Source organism: Polypterus senegalus, chromosome 2 (assembly GCF_016835505.1).
Source record: "Polypterus senegalus isolate Bchr_013 chromosome 2, ASM1683550v1, whole genome shotgun sequence".
NCBI classification, from domain to species: Eukaryota; Metazoa; Chordata; class Cladistia; order Polypteriformes; family Polypteridae; genus Polypterus; species Polypterus senegalus.
In genome coordinates this window covers 57205005-57224685 of record NC_053155.1, presented here as the reverse complement: position 1 = coordinate 57224685, position 19681 = coordinate 57205005, and the positions used below count along the sequence as shown (strand labels likewise).

Here is a 19681-nt window from a genome sequence, read left to right as displayed (position 1 = left end):
CTATTTGTTGGTTTAAACAGTGGTGTGAACAACAAAAGGAAGTTGATCAAGTGACATAGAGTGTCAGAGAAACTCAAAAGCTCAAGTTCGCAAAGTCGCACAGTGCCCGAAATTAAAAAGAAGTCAGATATCAAAGCCACCGTGAAAAGGCGAGTCGTAGCCCACTGTCTTTGAGTTTCATATTTATTAGGGTACAGAGAAAAAAAAATAGGCACACACTGGGGGGGAAAAAGCACGAAATGTCAACTTTAATCACATAGTTTATTTTTTCATTAAAGTAGAACTTCATAAACTTCATCTTAAAATCGCTTTAATTTACTAGTTTCTCAAATCCCATCGTAACTAAAGTAGCACGTTAAATGCTTTGTTTCTAACTCGCACAACATTAATTGTTCTTGCCTGTCACAATGAAGCACATGGGGTAAGTAACATTTAAGCAAAATATCATTTTTTGGATGGAGTACTCCTTTAATCATTGAGTTTGAGTTTTGGAATGGAGAACATAACCTCAGATGAAACTGAATGCTTTGAGAAGCCAATCCCCATTTCCTAAAGTTCATGTGAAAAGTAAACACAATTAGCTAAGCTTTTCAACACATAAGGTTCACACATCAAGTTTTTAGGTCCGTTTCCTTCTATTTCCTGAGTTGTCATACTCTGTATTGTTGTTTGTGGAGGTTTTGACGAATATTTAAGCACTGCAGAGACAAGAATGGTTCTTTTCATGATACCAGTTACTCTTTTTTCAGTGGAGAGAACAAGTGAACAGTTTAGGCTTCATGCTTGAAACGCTTCCCCTTTTTTGCTATACTAATATTTATAGAAGAAGAAGATTTTCTATGCCACATAAATAAAGTGCTGCACATTAGTTAGTGGTGGTGGAAGTGGCTTCCCCACTCACTGAAAGTGTTTTGAGTAGTGAGAAAAGTATTCATATTATAGCAGCACATGTAAATGTGAGCACACACAAGATAGATAAAGTACATAACACACAATGCAGTAATTAAATTCAAAAGTTATAAGTCAACATGTTCTTATTAATAAGCATGGTTAGTGCATCCATCCAGAACAGTTGACCAGTAGTAAAGAGTAAAGAGACAATTGGCCATTGATTAATAATCCTCCCTCTTCTATTACAAAGAGCTTAACATGTGCTGCTGCCTTTGGCCCTCGACACTTACACATACACTGGGCCCTCTGCATCTGTACATAACAGCTGGTGCTGACTTGTGTCAGCATTTGGCACAGGAACTGAACCGTTGCTTTGCCTGTGCTGCCAACCCCGATATAATCCTACACGACAGCTGAGATCCACTGAAGCAATTCAGAAGCCTCAGTGAGGCTTATTTGGCCCTTCTGAATCTCTGTCCAACTGTTCATTTTTTTCTTTTCTTTTCAGTGAGTCTTTGGTCTTCATATTATTATCCAACATGAAGACCGTCCTCTTGTTGTTTGCATAATCATCAAAAATTGATTTGGATGTTCTCGCTCTGTTAATCTGGCACATTCACATTATCCTAATGTAAATCTTCCCCAGGACATTTTTCAGTTTATTGTTCTTCAACTCTGCTACTAATGTGAGTCACTTTAGCATTTATATTCCATGCATTGTTTCATTCTTTTGTCTGCTGAACTGTTTTTTGGATTGCTTCAGTAGAGCACTTTGTCATATCTTTCATAATCATAGCCACCATATATAAAGAAAAGACTGTTTGAATGAAAAAGCAACATGCTGGTGGGTGTTCAGTTTTATGAGTTAGCTGACAGAAGTGCTGGGTAGATACAGCTCATTGTTGCTAATGGCTTTGTGTTATATTTGCCATCATTTTTTTAACTTTTGTCCTCCCTTCAGTTCTAACCAGATACCACTTATTCATTTTTAGATTTAATGTCACTTACACACATGGCAGTGTTGTTCACAGGCCTAAATATGTGTTAAAGTCCTCATAAAATCTGAATCTGGTTTATGTTCATGTGTATTGCACTGATGTATCGAAGTATTGTACAAGTTGATCAATTTGGTACGTTTGCTTCTTTAGAAAACCAGTGACGATGTAACAGAGTTTACACCCAGGTAGGACATAGGGAGATGTTCTTCAAACACTTTAGAGTTGTTACCTGCATCATTAAGACTTTCCCATTGTAAAATTGCCAAAAAAAAAACCCAAACATTTTTATCCCTTTTGACTTCTTACTATGTACAAAAATAATGAATGCAACATGTGTGTATGTGTAGGGGAGGAAGAGGAGTGATCAGAAACCTAAACCTGAAAGCTCTATGCTATGATGCTGATTTTGTAAATGACCAAAGATTAGCTCTTGTGTGCTAAAATATGCGAATTACACATTTATACAGTTTTTTTGGTTCATGGGATATGTTTACTGTTTTAAGACTAAGTTAACATGAATGGCTTAATTGACTTTTTAGCACTAGTGACCAATATGGCTTCTTGTCTGTTTCGGGTACTAATGCTTGTAACATAGCTGTTTTCTTTATGGCTCTTTAAAAGAGGAGACTTTACATTTTTAGCCCGAATGTTACCATGTGTAGGATGTAAAGTCATTTTAAATTGTTGTTCCTAAAAGACAATTAGGTCAGCAAATTTCACCTTTCATCTTTTTCTTCAATTTTGAAAGTTGCCTTTGTACAGTCTCCCCTTAGCAAAATAGGTAGCTTTGACAAGATGGAGGCCAGGTTTGAGCTGCTGTCAAAGTTGTCCATATACTGTGTACCTCTCAGAGCATTCGTGCAATTTGTAAGGAAAAGTGTATAATCTCGGAGTGCGCGTCCATATCCTAACTTAATCTGAGGCCGTTGCAGAGCTGTTTTCATAAATGTGTGGTTTTTGAATTTCATTACCAAAAAATTATGAAACCTTTCCTTTACTTCCTTGTAGGCTACATCCAATTTTAGGTGTTGATAGGCTTTGACAAATTCTTGTGGCACCCCTCTAGTAAATTTCTCCAAATATTTCAACCTTTCTGAATCTGAAATAAGATTGTCTACAAATTTACTGTATCAACTTTTGGCAATGATATGGGATTGGCTCCAGCAGACCCCCGTGACCCTGTAGTTAGGATATAGCGGGTTGAATGATGGATGGATTGATATAAGGATAAGTCATGGGATCGCTATTAATATGGGCACATGTATACTTGATAGATTAAAAAAGTTAAACTTATCCCTTTCTTCAAGCACATTTTGATTCTGCTCATGGCTGCTTTGTTTGTGAGAGTTTCTAGGTAGCGCTCCATCTTCCTCGCATGGGGCTTTCTTCTCAATATATAGGTGCTGGAATTGTGTGATCTTTGCTGTTGTGTTTCTCATACTCTTTTAATCTTGCTCTAGATTTGAAATATATCAACCTGCAGAGCAATAGCACCATATGTCACCGCAGGTCTGCCCCAGCAGTTTCAGGGCGGAAGTGACATCACCTGCAGTTTGGTAGTAAATGTTTATAGGTTGTCGCAGCAAAAAAACTTTAAGGCTTAAAATTTTTTATGTAAATTGCTCTCTTTGACTTTTTTTTTTTTTAAAACTTTGAGAAAATGACATTGCTTGGGGATTGGCTCATCTTTATTTTCTATCAGCTTCAGTGCTTCTTCTAGAGGTGCCTAAAATGGACATTTCTGTCTTCTTCTCAGCCGACTTTCTGCCAAAAATTAAGCACTTTTGCTCTGCTACTTATTATAAGTTTAATAACCTATGGATCTTAAGTTTCAGGATGGTAAAGGTACATCAAAAGTGGTCTTTGTAATTTGTAAAATAAAATACCTTTTCTGTTATTTATCACTATGGTGTACTGTTCAAAACAGAAATTGAAAGGCAGTATTTGTTTTTGCTTAGTTATTCCAGATACCTTAAGTGTGAGCTCCATTGGCCAAACTATCTCCAAAGTAGAAGGCGACTCCCTTCATGTGACCTGTGAAGTTACAGAGCAGACGTCCCAGCACAGTCACCTCTCTGTTGCCTGGTTCCTGCGGGGCGCTGAGCAGCAGTCGGTTCAGGAGATCATTAGTTTGTCACGAGACTTTGTGTTGCGTCCAGGAGGATCCTACAAGCAGCGATATGCATCTGGGGATGTACGGCTTGACAAAACCAGCAGTACCACCTATAAGCTGACCATCTATAGAGTGCAGCCTGCTGATCATGGAGAGATCTTCTGTGAGGCAGCTGAATGGATTCAAGAGCCAGACCGAACTTGGTTTGCAATGACCAAGAAACAAAGCAACAAGACTATGGTCACAGTCCAGGCAGCAGGTATGGTAAACCCAACCTTATTCACTTAATGTATCACTTAATTTTCAGACATTTAATTTGGACATTGAATATTTACCATTGACCGTTCCATTGTAAGTGATTTTTATAGGATATCATTTATTTGTTGGATACAAGCATGCATCAATTTAGTTCAATTCACTAATGAGGTTATTTATGATACACAGTTAATAAGATGGATTATTGGAGCTCAGAAGTTTTTAGAGTCCAAATGTGACATTAGCTCACTATGAATATAATCTCATATTACGGCCTTTTGTACATTATATGTTTACTTTTGTATATGCAAGAGTCAATTTATTTAGGAAGCATAATCAACAAACTAAATGTTAAATCTTTCTCTCTTCAAGAACCACTCTACTGAGTAATAAAAAGGTTCTGTAGGTGATAAAATTTCATTGAAATGGCTTTCGACTTAAAGTGAAGTGAAACCTATTCAGTGAATAAAAGTGAAGCATTTTATAGTCTGTAAAACAATGGATTCTTTTCTCCTCAGTAATATGCAGCTTTTTTACAGTAATTCATACATAAATGAGTAGATTGTATTTACTAAAAGCACGGATAAATGGTTTTACCTGAATAGGCAGCTGGTGTCTTGAAAGAAACGAGCAGACCTTAACTGCACTTTCATGAGAATCGTTTATAATAGCTCATGTTTTTGCCACCATATGTTTTATGCTTAAAGAATGTGTCAAAAATAAAAAGCATATCATAGTAAAGATGTACAGAGAAATGCTACCTGCATCAATAGCAGAACAGAAGATGGCATACTAGGTGCAGTGAGAATTGTCACAGTCTCGTTTTGATTTTTTTCCCCAGTTAATTGACTAATTACTTTGAAAGCCTTAGTTACAACTGTAGTGTATCCTTACTTCCTGACCCATGGTTAGAGCAAAACTCCACATAAAATACATCTGAATCTTGTTGTAACCAATATTTGTATCTGTCTTGGAAATAAAAACACCAGCTAGGTGATTTATACTACTAAACCAGTGAAAGGCAACCTTTTTTGAGTTGTGGCGCACTAAGTCCAAAAATTTTCTTTCGCGGCGCACCTGAGGAACTGTCCATAAATAAAGTCGTGATGACACAATCTATGAACAATCGCCAATAAAAACAGTTAATTTTACAAGTTTGAAAGACATTTTATTAATAAGGGAATCAAAGGATAAATTTTAAATTTAATTAATGTGAACGTTGAGATTGTTTTTTTGCTCTTATGAGATTGATGCGAGGATCAATTTTCGAAAGACAGACGCGCATTTCCTTGTCGATCATTTGAAGTCTCTCACGTTTCTTAGACTTCATTTCCGTAAGTGCTCCATTATCTGTTTTTACAACATAATTTTTTTTTTAAACATCTTTTTAATCAACCAAAAGTTCAAAAACACTAGCAATTTTAAATATTTTACAAAAGTTTTTGCGGTGCCCCTAGAAAAGCCTGGGTTGCCCGATAATGTACTAAACTCTTTCTGACTGTCAATGTGAAATTATTAAAACTTACTATAGAGATCTACAGCTATTAAATAATAAGAGTAAGCTAGGTGGATTCCTGAATTCATGAATTATTAAGTTATGTCTGTCTTTCTGTGGAAGGCTTGTTAGAAGTAGCTGTAGGAGCTGTATTAGTTTGTCTGTAACTTGTTAAATTTTTCTAAGGTGTGCTCTCAATTTTTAGCATTAGGATATTAAGCGAGTGAACAGATAAACCACAATAATGTAACATAACATTCTTAAACCTGCCTAATCCCATTTAGGGTCATGGAATACTGAATCCTATTTTGGTCATTTTGGCAGTATTATAGAAAATAGCCATCGACAGGACACCAGCCCATCAATAGGCCCATGTTAATACCCACATTTGGGCAGAGCTAATTTAGACTAGGCAGTTAATTAACTCCTGGAAAAATTCATACAGACACAAGGAAATGTGTACACTCCAAACCCAGGAAACTGGATCAATGAGACAGCAGCCTTAACCACTGCATCACTGTACTGCATTATGAATACTGCTGCTCTTGCTCGTGTTCATACATAGTACATAATCTAGGCATCATTTACTAACAAGTTTATTTTATTACTTTAAAAGTAGAAATTGCTAATTTATTTTCCCTCTATCTTCCAGTTTTTACAAATGTTTTTAACAAGCTGTGTTTAGCATACAGCTGCGTTGGCAAATACAATTAGATACACAAAAAGCTTATCAAATACAGTTCCAAATTATGCTTTAATTAGCAATGGCCGTTTTCATCCGCCTTCGTTCCCAGCATGTTTCTGGGGTGTTAATGCAATTCATTTATTTATTCTGTAAACCACTAATTGGTTTTAGGATCTCTTGTTTTGAATGAGCTTTCCCAGGAAGGTAAAGGCATGTGTAAATTGGTGTCAAATTCACCATAGAGAAAGTGAAGTGTGTATGATTGCACCTTAAATGTATGACACAAATAGGACCAAAATGAGTCAAAAGTGATATTCTTGATTAAGTACTATTTTTGAAATAGGGAAGATCTAACAAGAAATTAACAAAGACACAATTAAATGCATAACCTTAATGTCTGAAAAGCCCCAAATCTTTACCTCTAAATAATAACTCAAAATAAGACATTCTTTTCACAGACCCTAGAGAGATACTAGAAGATAAGTTTCAGGTCTTGGTTAATTTAATCAACAGGATAATACAACAGTGCTAAATTATGCAGAACTCTAAATAAACATGAATTCGTAATGATGCCTGATTTGTGCTGCTCCGTTTTCATATAATCACTGATCAAATGCTTATCTCTGTGTTTATGCACAAATAACTGATTCTGACAGTACATGTCTAATATTCACTGTCAGATGTTGGTATCTTAGGATGTTAATATTGATTTAAATTTACATGAAAAGAGTTCCAGTTGAATTTGGCAAAGTCTTATCCAAATTTACATTATGCCAAGGGCATAAACATCTGACGTGTTCCAAAAATGAGTAACATAAATCACAATTGAGAAAAAGTTTGAAAGAGACCATAGCCAATCTCATTATTTATAATTTTTTAATTCAGACCAGGATGAAAACTTCATAGAGATAATAATATTGCATGGAACCCTGCAACTGATAGCTTTATTGTTCAATGCTGAAAGAAACAATGGTGATATGCCTGGAGCAAATACTGTTTCAGTGTATATTCACATAGTGTATGCTGAATGCATTTGGAGGTTTTCAGTGACTGCACATAACTGATATGACATACAAAGTGATCACTAGGAAAAAGAAGAAAACTAGCTGGCACCTCACATGATAATTTATCTCAATAACTCTATTTTCACAAACAATCTTAATTAAAATACATACCCTATATGTTGTCAAACTGGAAAGCTAGTTTTAAATTCAGAGACGTGTTAACAGCATGGCCGTTCTTATATTACAGATGGATAGAATTGTTCCCACATTCTCATTGAGAACAGATTATACAAAATATTATCTATTATATATTTGACCACTAGTTTTCAGGCAGTCTTGCCTTAATTATTCATATTATCTATGTTTTAAATCACTTATGTGTTTATGAACAAAGTACCACTTTCATGTCTGAATGTGGCCAGGAAGTAACGATTCCCTTTCATGTGAGAGGCACAGCCAAACACCAACAAACTGGAAAGGCAGCAAATTTATAGCAAGTTAAAAGAAGATGACTAAGTGTAACTATAAATGAGTAAACTAATTTCTGCCTGGAGTAACTGTGAAAGCTCCATGCCTTTTGCTTTTGACATAGCACTTTCACATACTGTAGTAGATCCCTAGATTTTAATTGCTAACCACAGAGAAAAGCTGTGAGCTGCAGTTCTGGTCACCATTGCATTCTTTCTGTTGTTGGTTGAACTGATGGTGCCACATTATTCGGTCTTTTCTGTTGTATTTTCTTTAGGCACTTGGGTGACATTCCTGAATATTTACTATGACTGCTACAATATATTTTTTTGTCAATTTATCATTAGACATACTGCAAAAATGTATTGATTCCTTTTCTCTTTGATTTAACAGATAAGGAGTTCAGCATCCAGATAAACACAGAGCGACGTACGTATGTTGCTGGAGAACCTCTGGAGCTAAGGTGCATTATAGATGCTCAGAACACACCTGAACGCTATTTCACAGTGTCCTGGGTATTCAGCAGCACTCAAGTAGCCATAATGGGCCCCAACGCTGTCCCAGTCTTCAGTGGTGAATACATTCACCGAGAAAGTTCTGGACAGCTTACTTTCCGCAAAGAGAGTGACTCTGTCTACCTACTGAAGATCTATCAGCTACGACAAGAGGACAGTGGAAAATATATTTGCAGAGTCACTGAGCGGGAGAAAACGGTCACTGGAGATTTTATTGACAAAAATAAGAGGTCCAGGAATGTCCCCATTACAGTCCAGCCATTAAGTAAGTATGACAGGCTTTTGTTGGTGTCCTTCAAAGGAACTCTTGGCCAGATTTCATTTTCTATCATGAATATTACATTTTAGGATTATAAATGCACATTTTATAATAGTAGTTTAAGGATTCCACATCTTTATTTGAATATTGAACTACAGGCCTTTAGGTCAACATTAATTAATTAATTAATCTTTTATATTCTGTTTCTGTGAAATCCTCATCACCATGGTGTTATTTATTTTGAATCCACATCTTTAATCTATATAAAATCCAACGACTGTATGTATGTATGTATGTCTGTCAGCTTTTCACAAGAGAACTACTTTTTTCTATAATTTGTGTGAACATTCCTGTTGATTTTGCGACTTCTGTGATCACACTTAGTATGATAGTTCACTTACAGGAGTGATTTATTTGCCCTAATCCAAGACAGAGTCTGTGGACGGAGGAGAATGGGAAGTGTGACGTTAGGAATAGAGAGCCAGATAGTACCCTCCTCACTCATGTGCCATCCTCCATTCAAATCAGTCTACCTCTCACTACATTTTGGAGTGTACCTTGCCTCTGTTTAGCTAGCAATTACCTGTTTGTTGATTTTTAAAGTTTGTCCTGTTTCACTACTATGTGGGCAGAGCTGCAGGGGACAGCTAGTATATAATAAATAAAGTCCTAGAAGCCCAATTAGTTAGTCTATTTGAATTTTCTATCATGGTATGATGCCATGACGATATCAGCAGTTGCTATCATCTAACAACAAAAATTAAAAAATGCTATTGAGCTCAATAAATATATATTGGGAAATTAGATCATTTTGATACTAAAATATTTTATCTCATATTTCATCTCAGTACTAAACTATTCACTTTGCCATTTTAGAGCAGGTCATTCTGGATATGGCTATATTATATACAATAAATGTTTTGCTCTCATTATCCCCTTGACCCATCCCCCAAAAAAAATCATCTTATCATGAGCGAGTGCCAGTGAGGAGAAGGAAACATCACTCTGTCATCATTCTGTAATTCCACCTTTCACCATGCACCATTAAAGCACCACTGACTGCATTTGGGGGCAAAGCATAAGGGTCATTGAGTTGTAATGTGCAGTATGTTCTATTTGGCAATGCAGATTACTATAAAGTATAAAGCTTTTGAGTTATAGGTTTTAAAAATATTGTAAATGTTACTACTTCATTTATTTATATATATATATATATATATATATATATATATATATATATATATACAGTGGGATGCAAAAGTTTGGGCAACCTTGTTAATAGTCATTATTTTCCTGTATAAATCGTTGGTTGTTACGATAAAAATGTCAGTTAAATATATCATATAGGAGACACACACAGTGATATTTGAGAAGTGAAATGAAGTTTATTGGATTTACAGAAAGTGTGCAATAATTGTTCAAACAAAATCAGGCAGGTGCATAAATTTGGGCACCACAAAAAAGAAATGAAATCAATATTTAGTAGATCAGCCTTTTGCAGAAATTACAGCCTCTAAACGCTTCCTGTAGGTTCCAATGAGAGTCTGGATTGTGGTTGAAGGTATTTTGGACCATTCCTCCTTACAAAACATCTCTAGTTCATTCAGGTTTGATGGCTTCCGAGCATGGACAGCTCTCTTTAACTCACACCACAGATTTTCAATTATATTCAGGTCTGGGGACTGAGATGGCCATTCCAGAACATTGTACTTGTTCCTCTGCATGAATGCCTTAGTGGATTTTGAGCAGTGTTTCGGGTCGTTGTCTTGTTGAAAGATCCAGCCCCAGCGCAGCTTCAGCTTTGTCACTGATTCCTGGACATTGGTCTCCAGAATCTGCTGATACTGAGTGGAATCCATGCGTCCCTCAACTTTGACAAGATTCCCAGTCCCTGCACTGGCCACACAGCCCACAGCATGATGGAACCACCACCATATTTTACTGTAGGTAGCAGGTGTTTTTCTTGGAATGCTGTGTTCTTTTTCCTCCATGCATAACGCCCTTGTTATGCCCAAATAACTCAATTTTAGTTTCATCAGTCCACAGCACCTTATTCCAAAATGAAGCTGGCTTGTCCAAATGTGCTTGAGCATACCTCAAGCGGCTCTGTTTGTGCTGTGGGTGGAGAAAAGGCTTCCTCTGCATCACTCTCGAATACAGCATCTCCTTGTGTAAAGTGCGCCGAATGGTTGAACGATGCACAGTGACTCCATCTGCTGCAAGATGATGTTGTAGGTCTTTGGTGCTGGTCTGTGGGTTGACTCTGACTGTTCTCACCATTCGTCGCTTCTGTCTATCCAAAATCTTTCTTGGTCTGCCACTTCGAGCCTTAACTTGAACTGAGCCTGTGGTCTTCCATTTCCTCAATATGTTCCTAACTGTGGAAACAGACAGCTTAAATCTCTGGGACAGCTTTCTGTATCCTTCCCTAAACCATGATGGTGAACAATCTTTGTCTTCAGGTCATTTGAGAGTTGTTTTGTGACCCCCATGTTGCTAGTCTTCAGAGAAAATTAAAGGAGGAGGAAACTTACAATTGACCCCCTTAAATACTCTCTCATTATAGGATTCACCTGTGTATGTAGGTCAGGGGTCACTGAGCTTACCAAGCCAATTTGAGTTCCAATAATTAGTTCTAAAAGTTTTGGAATCAATAAAATGACAACGGTGCCCAAATTTATGCACCTGCCTGATTTTGTTTGAACAATTATTGCACACTTTCTGTAAATCCAATAAACTTCATTTCACTTCTGAAATATCACTGTGTGTGTCTCCTATATGATATGTTTAACTGACTTTTTTATCGTAACAACCAACGATTTATACAGGAAAATAATGACTAACAACAAGGTTGCCCAAACTTTTGCATCCCACTGTGTGTGTGTATATATATATATATATATATATATATATATATATATATATATATATATATATATATAATCAACAACAACAACATAAGTTACTTCTTTGATTCATCAAAACCCTTGAATTGTTTAAACTTTTTTGTAGTCATCTGAACAAAGCAGTGAAAAAGTTAACTGCCCCTATCTTTGTTGCAGTGATCAGGGACCTCTCACCACATCCTTTGCCATTTTGCTCATTTGCTGCCACACCACTTTTTAAGTTAAGTGAAACTTACGAATGCATATATCACATATGCAATAATATATAGTAGTACAATAAATCTAGTGATTTTTATTAAGTTCATCATCTATCAATCCACTTTCCAATTTTCCATTACAGAATATTGGCAAACTGGAGCTTATTTTATTAATTTTGTTTGTTACAGTTTGGATTTTAAAGTGTTATATTTTGGGATGATTTTTAAGTTTCAACAAGGCTTCTGACAAAGGTAGGAGGATATAGGACTTTTCTTTAATCTTATTTCATAGATGAAGACTTTGCTGCCCCATGAGAAAAATAAAGTCTTCAAGTGGATTAAAAATGGCTACTTTTAAAATGCCAAGGCAGGCCAGTATACTCACTGGTAATGTTAAAGTGAACTGTGACAAAAGTGCTTTATTCTATTGAATAGAGATTCTTAAAAGATTTCTGTACATCCATTGTGTGTCTGCATTTTTTTTTTTATTTCTTCAAAGCATAAAAGCATGACGTTAGTTAAAAAAAAAAAAAAATGTTTGGCACCCATTTCTTTATAAAGAAATGTGTTCAAAATATTATTAACTATACTATATATATATATATATATATATAAATTATACTGTGTATATAGATATTGCACCCTTTGGTATATGTGGATATGCTGTATATTATTTTTAAAAGTCCCTGTGCTAAGGAGAACCTTACATTCTAATAATATTCTGGCAATGTCTGGATGCTGCTAAAATCGCACTGCAGTTGTTTTTTGAATTTCCAGGTAATGTGTTTCGGCTCACTGAGCTGTCAGTGAACGGGCTAAAGGGTTAAATTGGGAGATGTGACCTGGATGAAAGGGTCCATATAAGCATAAAATTAATGTCAGCAAATCCATCTTTTGCTCTTAATCTTGACAATGTTCAATGGTCCATTAAACTGTTACTATGAGTGTTGTACCAAGAATTCTTTCTAAACTTCATTTGTTTTTGCACTCTTTATACATTATATGTCTAAACTCTGAACATTCCAAGCAGAAGTATTTGATCTCATCTGCTACAATATTTAATTAAAGGCTAAAGTAATATTTTTCTTGATGTGGTTGGGTACTATATTCGAGTCTTCCAAGATTTTAGTCATTTCTGCAATGTTGCAAGGAAAGATAGATTTATCAAGTTCAACCAATGTGAGTTGGAGCACTTCAAAAGTATAAATGAAGAGATCCTGTTTGTGATCATGCCAAAGACCTAGCTTTTGCTACATGGCATGACTCTGAATTGTTAATGTATAGCTACATTTATGGGGAAAAGATGTGGACTTTTAAATAAAAAAAATAAATACATTAGTAGCATTTTGTTTGATCTAAAAGAGAACCTAAACACAATTGTTGTTGGATCTACCTGTTCTTTCCTCTGCATGTTCAAATTTAAACGTTGTTGTTAAGCAAGATTCAGTTTATTTAATAACGCTGTGACCTGTGGTGTCATGAGGGAGAGCTTTTGGGGCTTTACTCCATGATTTTGGCATTCAGACCATGATCTTCAAGAGCCCCCTTTTACCCCATGGACTTAGGCATCCAGCCTCTGACCTTTGTGAACCTAGCCCACCTTCATCATGTGCTGCATTCTGACATATGTGGAAACTTCATGGGGGGAACTCCCCACTCCGCTGTTTGACTAAATGAAAACTCAAGGAAGAGCCCCCCTTTCTATCTAAAATATATGTAGAACTAACTGCTATATCAGAGGGGAGGCAAACCTCCTAATAAGCGCTAAAGGTAGCGACATTCCTGGCTGTGATAATGAAAGACAAATGGTGAGAAACCTTGTCAACAGCAATAAAGTGAACCAGTTCAGTACTGAAAAAAAGGAAAAGCAAAAAACCTTTATTTTATTTATGGTAATGGGTGTTATAATAACAACACTACTTTAGTCACAGTGCAACCTGCCTTTTCCTTTAAGATTCAGCTAGTACAGCACATCTTTTATATGAAATTTAAAAGAAAATACGTAAGTAGTTCAAGTATATCCAGATTATACTCAAGATTAGAATTTTGGTTCAGTTTAAGTCTGACTTCCAAGTCTTACTAGCAATGTGAACCTGTGACCATAGCAACCCATACAATGAACAAGATCTGCTTCCACAACTAATGGCTAGTCAATACTACCAAGCTGTTTTAGACATTATCTTGAATTTGCAGCCTTTATATTACCAGATTGCATCTTGTTTCTGCAGCTGAACATGCATCTGCCTTCCTTGTGGATACTCCAAAGCCATTCCAGACTACATCACAAATTGGCAACCAAGCATTCTTTATAGTCACAATCGTACAATGGTGCTACAGACTGCTAGTTTAAATTATTGATCCATTCTTCTAAGAGATGTCTGTGCTTTTTATCTGGTTTGGAGGTTGTGCTGCCTTTTTTTTTTTTTTTTTTATATAAACTGTCTGAAGCCATTGTAATAGATTTATTCAATCATTGTTTTTCCACTCACAGCTAGTTATTTCTTATGTTTTTTCCCCACTCTTAATATATTTTGTGCAAGCTACTACTGTAATTAATATTCATAAATATATGTAGATTTATTTGTTATTCTTCTGGACCAAGTATTCACCACAAACTATTAAATAATTTTCTGCTTTTATTGCCTACAGTACAATTGAAAAAGACTATTCTAAGTAGTTCAGCCCCCTCTCTCATTCTTCCTCTGCCATTTAAAGTTGATTGCAGTTCTTTAGGGAAAAAAAACACAGTATGGTTGCTGATTGTACTCCCACATATCGAACCTATAATTGTGGCACTGTGTAGTGCTTGTCACATACCCAACTGTAAACCGTAACATTTGTGGGAATTTTTGTAGGCACTGGTTTCAGTGTCATTAAGGTACACTTTCTCTTTACTTTCTTTGCTCGTAGTATAATCTCAACGCTACTTCCTTACCAGTGTTATTAGGTGCAACTGCCATTGAGAGGAGCACTTACTGGATGAACAAGTTCTGATTGTGTGTTTCATCAGAGCACCCAAAAATGGGGAGGAAAAGTAAGAGAGTTTCAAAACCCAATTTATTAGGGTCTGTCACAGATTGCTTTCTTGTTGCACTTTCTTTGATTCACGTGTGCAAATTTCATTTATAGCCCCCTTGTCAAGTTGCAGGTTGATTTGGTGTTGTTTTCCTTACCAGTTGCCAACCACACCTTGGTTAAAAATTATTTACTCACATGCCTAGTAATAAGTCCAAGAATGATCTTGACAGTAAATCAAAACTGAGAAATTTCATGGTGTCAGTGGGGTTAATCAACAGAATGGTCAGAAGGTAGGCAGATGTTGATTTACGAAGACCAAAGACACTCCTAAAAAGCAAACCGAAATCAGAACTCATAATCTTTCCTTCAGTCACATGAAGCATTTGTAAATCTTAGTTTTTAGAACTTCTTCTGTACAAGCGTCATTGCTGTCAGTAACATGGTAATGTAAATGATGCAGAAAGTGGTGGTATCTATCATGAAAACACCACACAAAAATACTGCCACATTGTTGTCACAGATGTAATGGTAAAAATACATACAAAGAAAAACAGTAATAACATATATACAATGAAAAATTTTGGTTAGCTTCTAAAAAGTTTCTGATCTAATAGTCTATTTGCTATTGTAACATCATCAGCTATTAAAAAGTTCCATTTAAATGGTCCAAAACTGAATTATATCAGAGGACTTTGTAATATTTTTGTGTAATGTATTACTTATTGATTTTTAGCATTTCACTGCTTCTGGTCCTCCGTGGCACTTGGCCATAAGTAATTTTTGGGTGTTTGAATTTTTGTCAATTACTAATTTTCTCTCCTTGTTTGTTTTTTCTATTTGCAGAAAGCAACCTAACTGTTTCTGTGACTGTAAATTCAAGTAATGTGCAGGAAGGTGAATCCATTTATTTTGTCTGTTCTGTGCATTCAAGCTTGGATAAAGGAGGCCGCTTTTCTGTGTCATGGCAACTGACAGACAGACAGAGCCAGGCATGGGATATAATGTCTATTGATCGGGATGGCATTATTCGCCCAGGCCCTTCTTACCGGGAGAGGAGCAGTTATGGTGAAATCCGAACTGAGAAGGTTCAGACTGACACTTTCACTTTGACAGTCTACAATGCCCTGCCTAAGGATCAAGGACTGTATACATGCAGTGTGTCAAACTGGGTCCAAGGACCCTCAAATGAATGGGAGAAGGTTGGAGAGAAATCCGCTGGGACACCAGTCACTGTTACTGCAGTTGGTAAGCACTTTCTATGTTTTATTTTTCAGTGTTCCTCATTGATCAACCTTTTGATTTTCTTATTGAGCAGTACAGTGGTGTAGTGATGCTTTCATACCTGCACAGGCAAACTGGGAAAGTATCACATCAGGAAATTATCACAATCCCAATTATAATCAGGCAATGTTTTATAACCGTGAAGCATTCGGTGTTTGCAATCATTAGGGTTATGATGTATTGAATAGAGATTTTAATAAGAAATGCAAGTGTTAGACCTGTTTGTATAAGTGGTTGAAACTGACTGAGAAACACAGTTCAAACTGTAGTAGAGCAACTGGCAGAGGTCAGAACAGCTTTTCAGGGCAGCATGGTGGTGCATTGGTTGTGCTGCTGCCTTGCAGTGAGGAGACCAGTCCTGGGTCCTACTGGAGTGGAGTTTGCACGTTGTGGTGTCTGCGTGGGTTTCCTCTCACAGTCCACAGACATACAGTTAGATGGACTGGCCCTAGTTGGTGGCTGAGATTTGGAGATATGTGTGTGTGTGTGTGTGTGTGTGTGTTCACCCTATGGTGGACTGGCACACTGTGCAGGTTGGGATGGGCTCCAGCAGACCCCCATGACCTTGTTCAGGACTAAGAGGATTAGAAAATGACTGACAGATCAGCTTTTCCTGTGCACAAAGTTAAGTCTGATTTATAACCTCAGTACATTGATGGGACATGTGTTTGTGTGTGTATACACAGCAATGGCATGAAACAGAGAAGTAAATTATGAGTATCAAAAAAACACCATTGACATGCAACACCTGTAAACAAAATGTAAAGAAATAATTTAATATTATATAAATTATGAATATAAAAAAATGCAAAATTAGCAGAAAATGGGACTCCACCATCATGAGATCCAGTATAGTTTACAGAATTGCACGCTTTCAGCATTACATGAAAATTCGGGTGATGTATACAGTGGTCTAAAGTGAATCGGTGGGGCTACTTTATCCTGAATTAAAGAAATTCCAGGTCTTTAACCCTGAAGAACACTTGGTGAATGGATTTCCTTAAAATCAATTTCATAATTAAAACCTAAAATAAACCACGGTATGTAATTTTACTTTGGATGTATATTAACTTATGGTTACATTCGCAGGAGTTAATACACACTCATTCATTCTGTATTTCATCTTAAGTCATTTTCTGGTATTTTATAATTAAGTATTGACACTGAATTAGCTATCATTTACATTGTTCATGCACCTGCTTTCGGGGGGTAAAAAAAAAAATCATCGAAATTTGACTCACCTTGCCTGTGTTTCTGGTTGCCAGCTAGAATGTCTTCTGTTGGTAGTGTCTAGGGTTTTTTTTTTTTTTTTTTTGTTCTTTATTTCGCCTTATACAATTTCTTGTATTAGGAATTTGTTAGTTTTCGGATACCCTAAGCACAGGGTCAGCCATTGTACAGCTCCCCTGGACCAATTACAGGTTAAGGGTCTTGCTCAAGGGCCCAGCAGAGTAGGATCTCTTTTGGCAGTGACAGGGATTTGAACCGACAACCTTCTTGATACCAGCACAGATTCTTAGCCTGAGAGCCACAAGGCTCATCGTAGTCTCGGGTATCTCATGGTTAAAAACTTCTTAATCTTGACTGTTAGACCTGTGAACCATGGACTGTTTCTTCATTTTTTAGTATCATTGCCCTAGACCACATTGCAAGTGTTATTTTCACACTGAAAGGTTGTTGTATACTACTTGTGCCCCCTTAAAAAAAAAAAAATGTAATCAGTTGGTGGCTGTTGTGCTCAAGACAGTGATGGATACTGTAGATAGACAGATAGATAAGCCTTTATTTGTCACCATGGGGAAACTTGGCTTTTTACAGAAGCTCTTTAAAAACATAAATAGGTAGATAAATATATATACGCACGTGTTGATCTGAACACACACTGGAATGACTATAAAGCAAGAAAACTTGTGAAATAGCTGTCACTGTCAAAGCAGACATGGTGTTGGAAAATCCAAGCATTTGAATAATAATTGGAAATACTACTGGACAGATGAGCATTTTTTTAAATAATAGCCTATTGAGAGAAAGGTTAATCCATTTCATGGTCTTGTTAATGATCTTTTCTGAATGATGTATTATAATTACCTTGTTCAGTGACTGTTCAGTCAGCACTAGCAATGACTGCCTTGCAGATTAGTATCATACATTATTCGGTTATGGCCCCTAAAGCTTTACCTGGTCCAACTTCAGTTGCCACACTCTTCAGTGTTGTGTTTTTTAGTAGCTGTTAAAAGAAAGCCTGTGGCAACCATTTAAAGATATTGGCAATATAAACTATTGTTAATGATTAGTTTAGATTAAAATAAATTAGTTTGGATAACAGGTAATTCATACGACCCTCAACATTAATGCATTGTCTTCATTTAAAAAAAAAAAAAGTCTTAAAAAATCTGAATATATGAAATGTAAGGCACACTATCATATTAACTCGAGCAAACCTTAGTGGAATGGTACAATAAGCAAACATAAAAGTAAGGGCGAGGAAATCCAGGAAAGTTGTTGCTGAGGTACTGTCCATTGTTCACTGTATCTTAAGGTGTTTTAAACTTAGTTTGTTGGGAGCAGTTGTTTTGAAATCTGAAGCCGTATCTTCTGTTTAAGTTACGATGGCAGGACTGATCGAACTGCTTATTATGCTCACAGAGCCATGCTTGATAAACAAATCACATGATTATTGTAAATGCATTAGTATACAAATGTAGCTGTTGTCGACACTCTGCAGTGGTTTTTCTTTTTAAAAAAAAAAAAAAGGTCACTGCCCTATCAAAGAAATCCATGAGACTGCCATAGGGTATTTATTATGTTTTGGTTCATTTGAAAGTTTACAGAGTGAAACGCCGCCAAACTAATCGGAGATTGAAAAAAATTAATTATCTGCAGGTTTGGCACAGAGCAAACAGGTTATGATTGTGAAAAAGCCTATGGACTTCCAGTCTGGCCATCTGCTTTAGCTCTAAGTAAGTGAGGTGAATTAAAATCCCCAGGGAGGGATACAGCTACAGGTCCCATACTTTGTAAGGCAGGTCATTTTTGTTCTTTACATTAACCCTTTTTGATGACAGAACTAATAAGTCAGAGGAAACACATTTACACATTTTTGCTAACTGATGGAGTGCTGGTATTTTATTAATTTCCTTATGTTTTATAGTCCATTTCTGTGGCCACTAGGAAGCATTGCCTGGCACAAGAATCCTCTTTCTTGCTACCCTTGTTCCACTCCATTGGTGGTAATCACACTGCTGCTGCACTCTAGATTGTGTGGCCTAGTAGAGTGGCTGCATTGTTTTAATATGAGAGTCTGAATAAGTCATAACCCTACCAGTCCTCCACTTACAGAAATACTGTATTTAACTAGAATTTGCACTACTTAGGTGTAAATTACTTTGGGTAAAAGGTATCGGCCATGTTAATTAATTTAGATATTCTTCTTTGCCATGCCACCTCTTCGTTTGCCTGAAGTGTAATAGAATGGCTCTCTGTTAAGATGATTGTAGCCCTAAGAAAATTTGCCCCACTACATTTCAAAATCCTTTATTTTATGCACTGACATATTTTATATCTAATAGCAAAAACAGGTAATGCACAATAAGACA

General features: G+C 36.4%; 1 protein-coding gene across 1 annotated transcript in view; it reads left to right on the top strand.

Annotated features, from left to right (window-relative positions):
* igsf3 (immunoglobulin superfamily, member 3) overlaps positions 1-19681 on the top strand; it is a 350930-nt gene that overhangs the window by 237107 nt on the left and 94142 nt on the right. Inside the window, exons 3-5 of the mRNA XM_039743746.1 lie at positions 3848-4261; positions 8303-8689; positions 15648-16049. Coding sequence (XP_039599680.1) covers positions 3848-4261; positions 8303-8689; positions 15648-16049 — 1203 coding nt within the window. The remainder of the gene's footprint in view (positions 1-3847; positions 4262-8302; positions 8690-15647; positions 16050-19681) is intronic.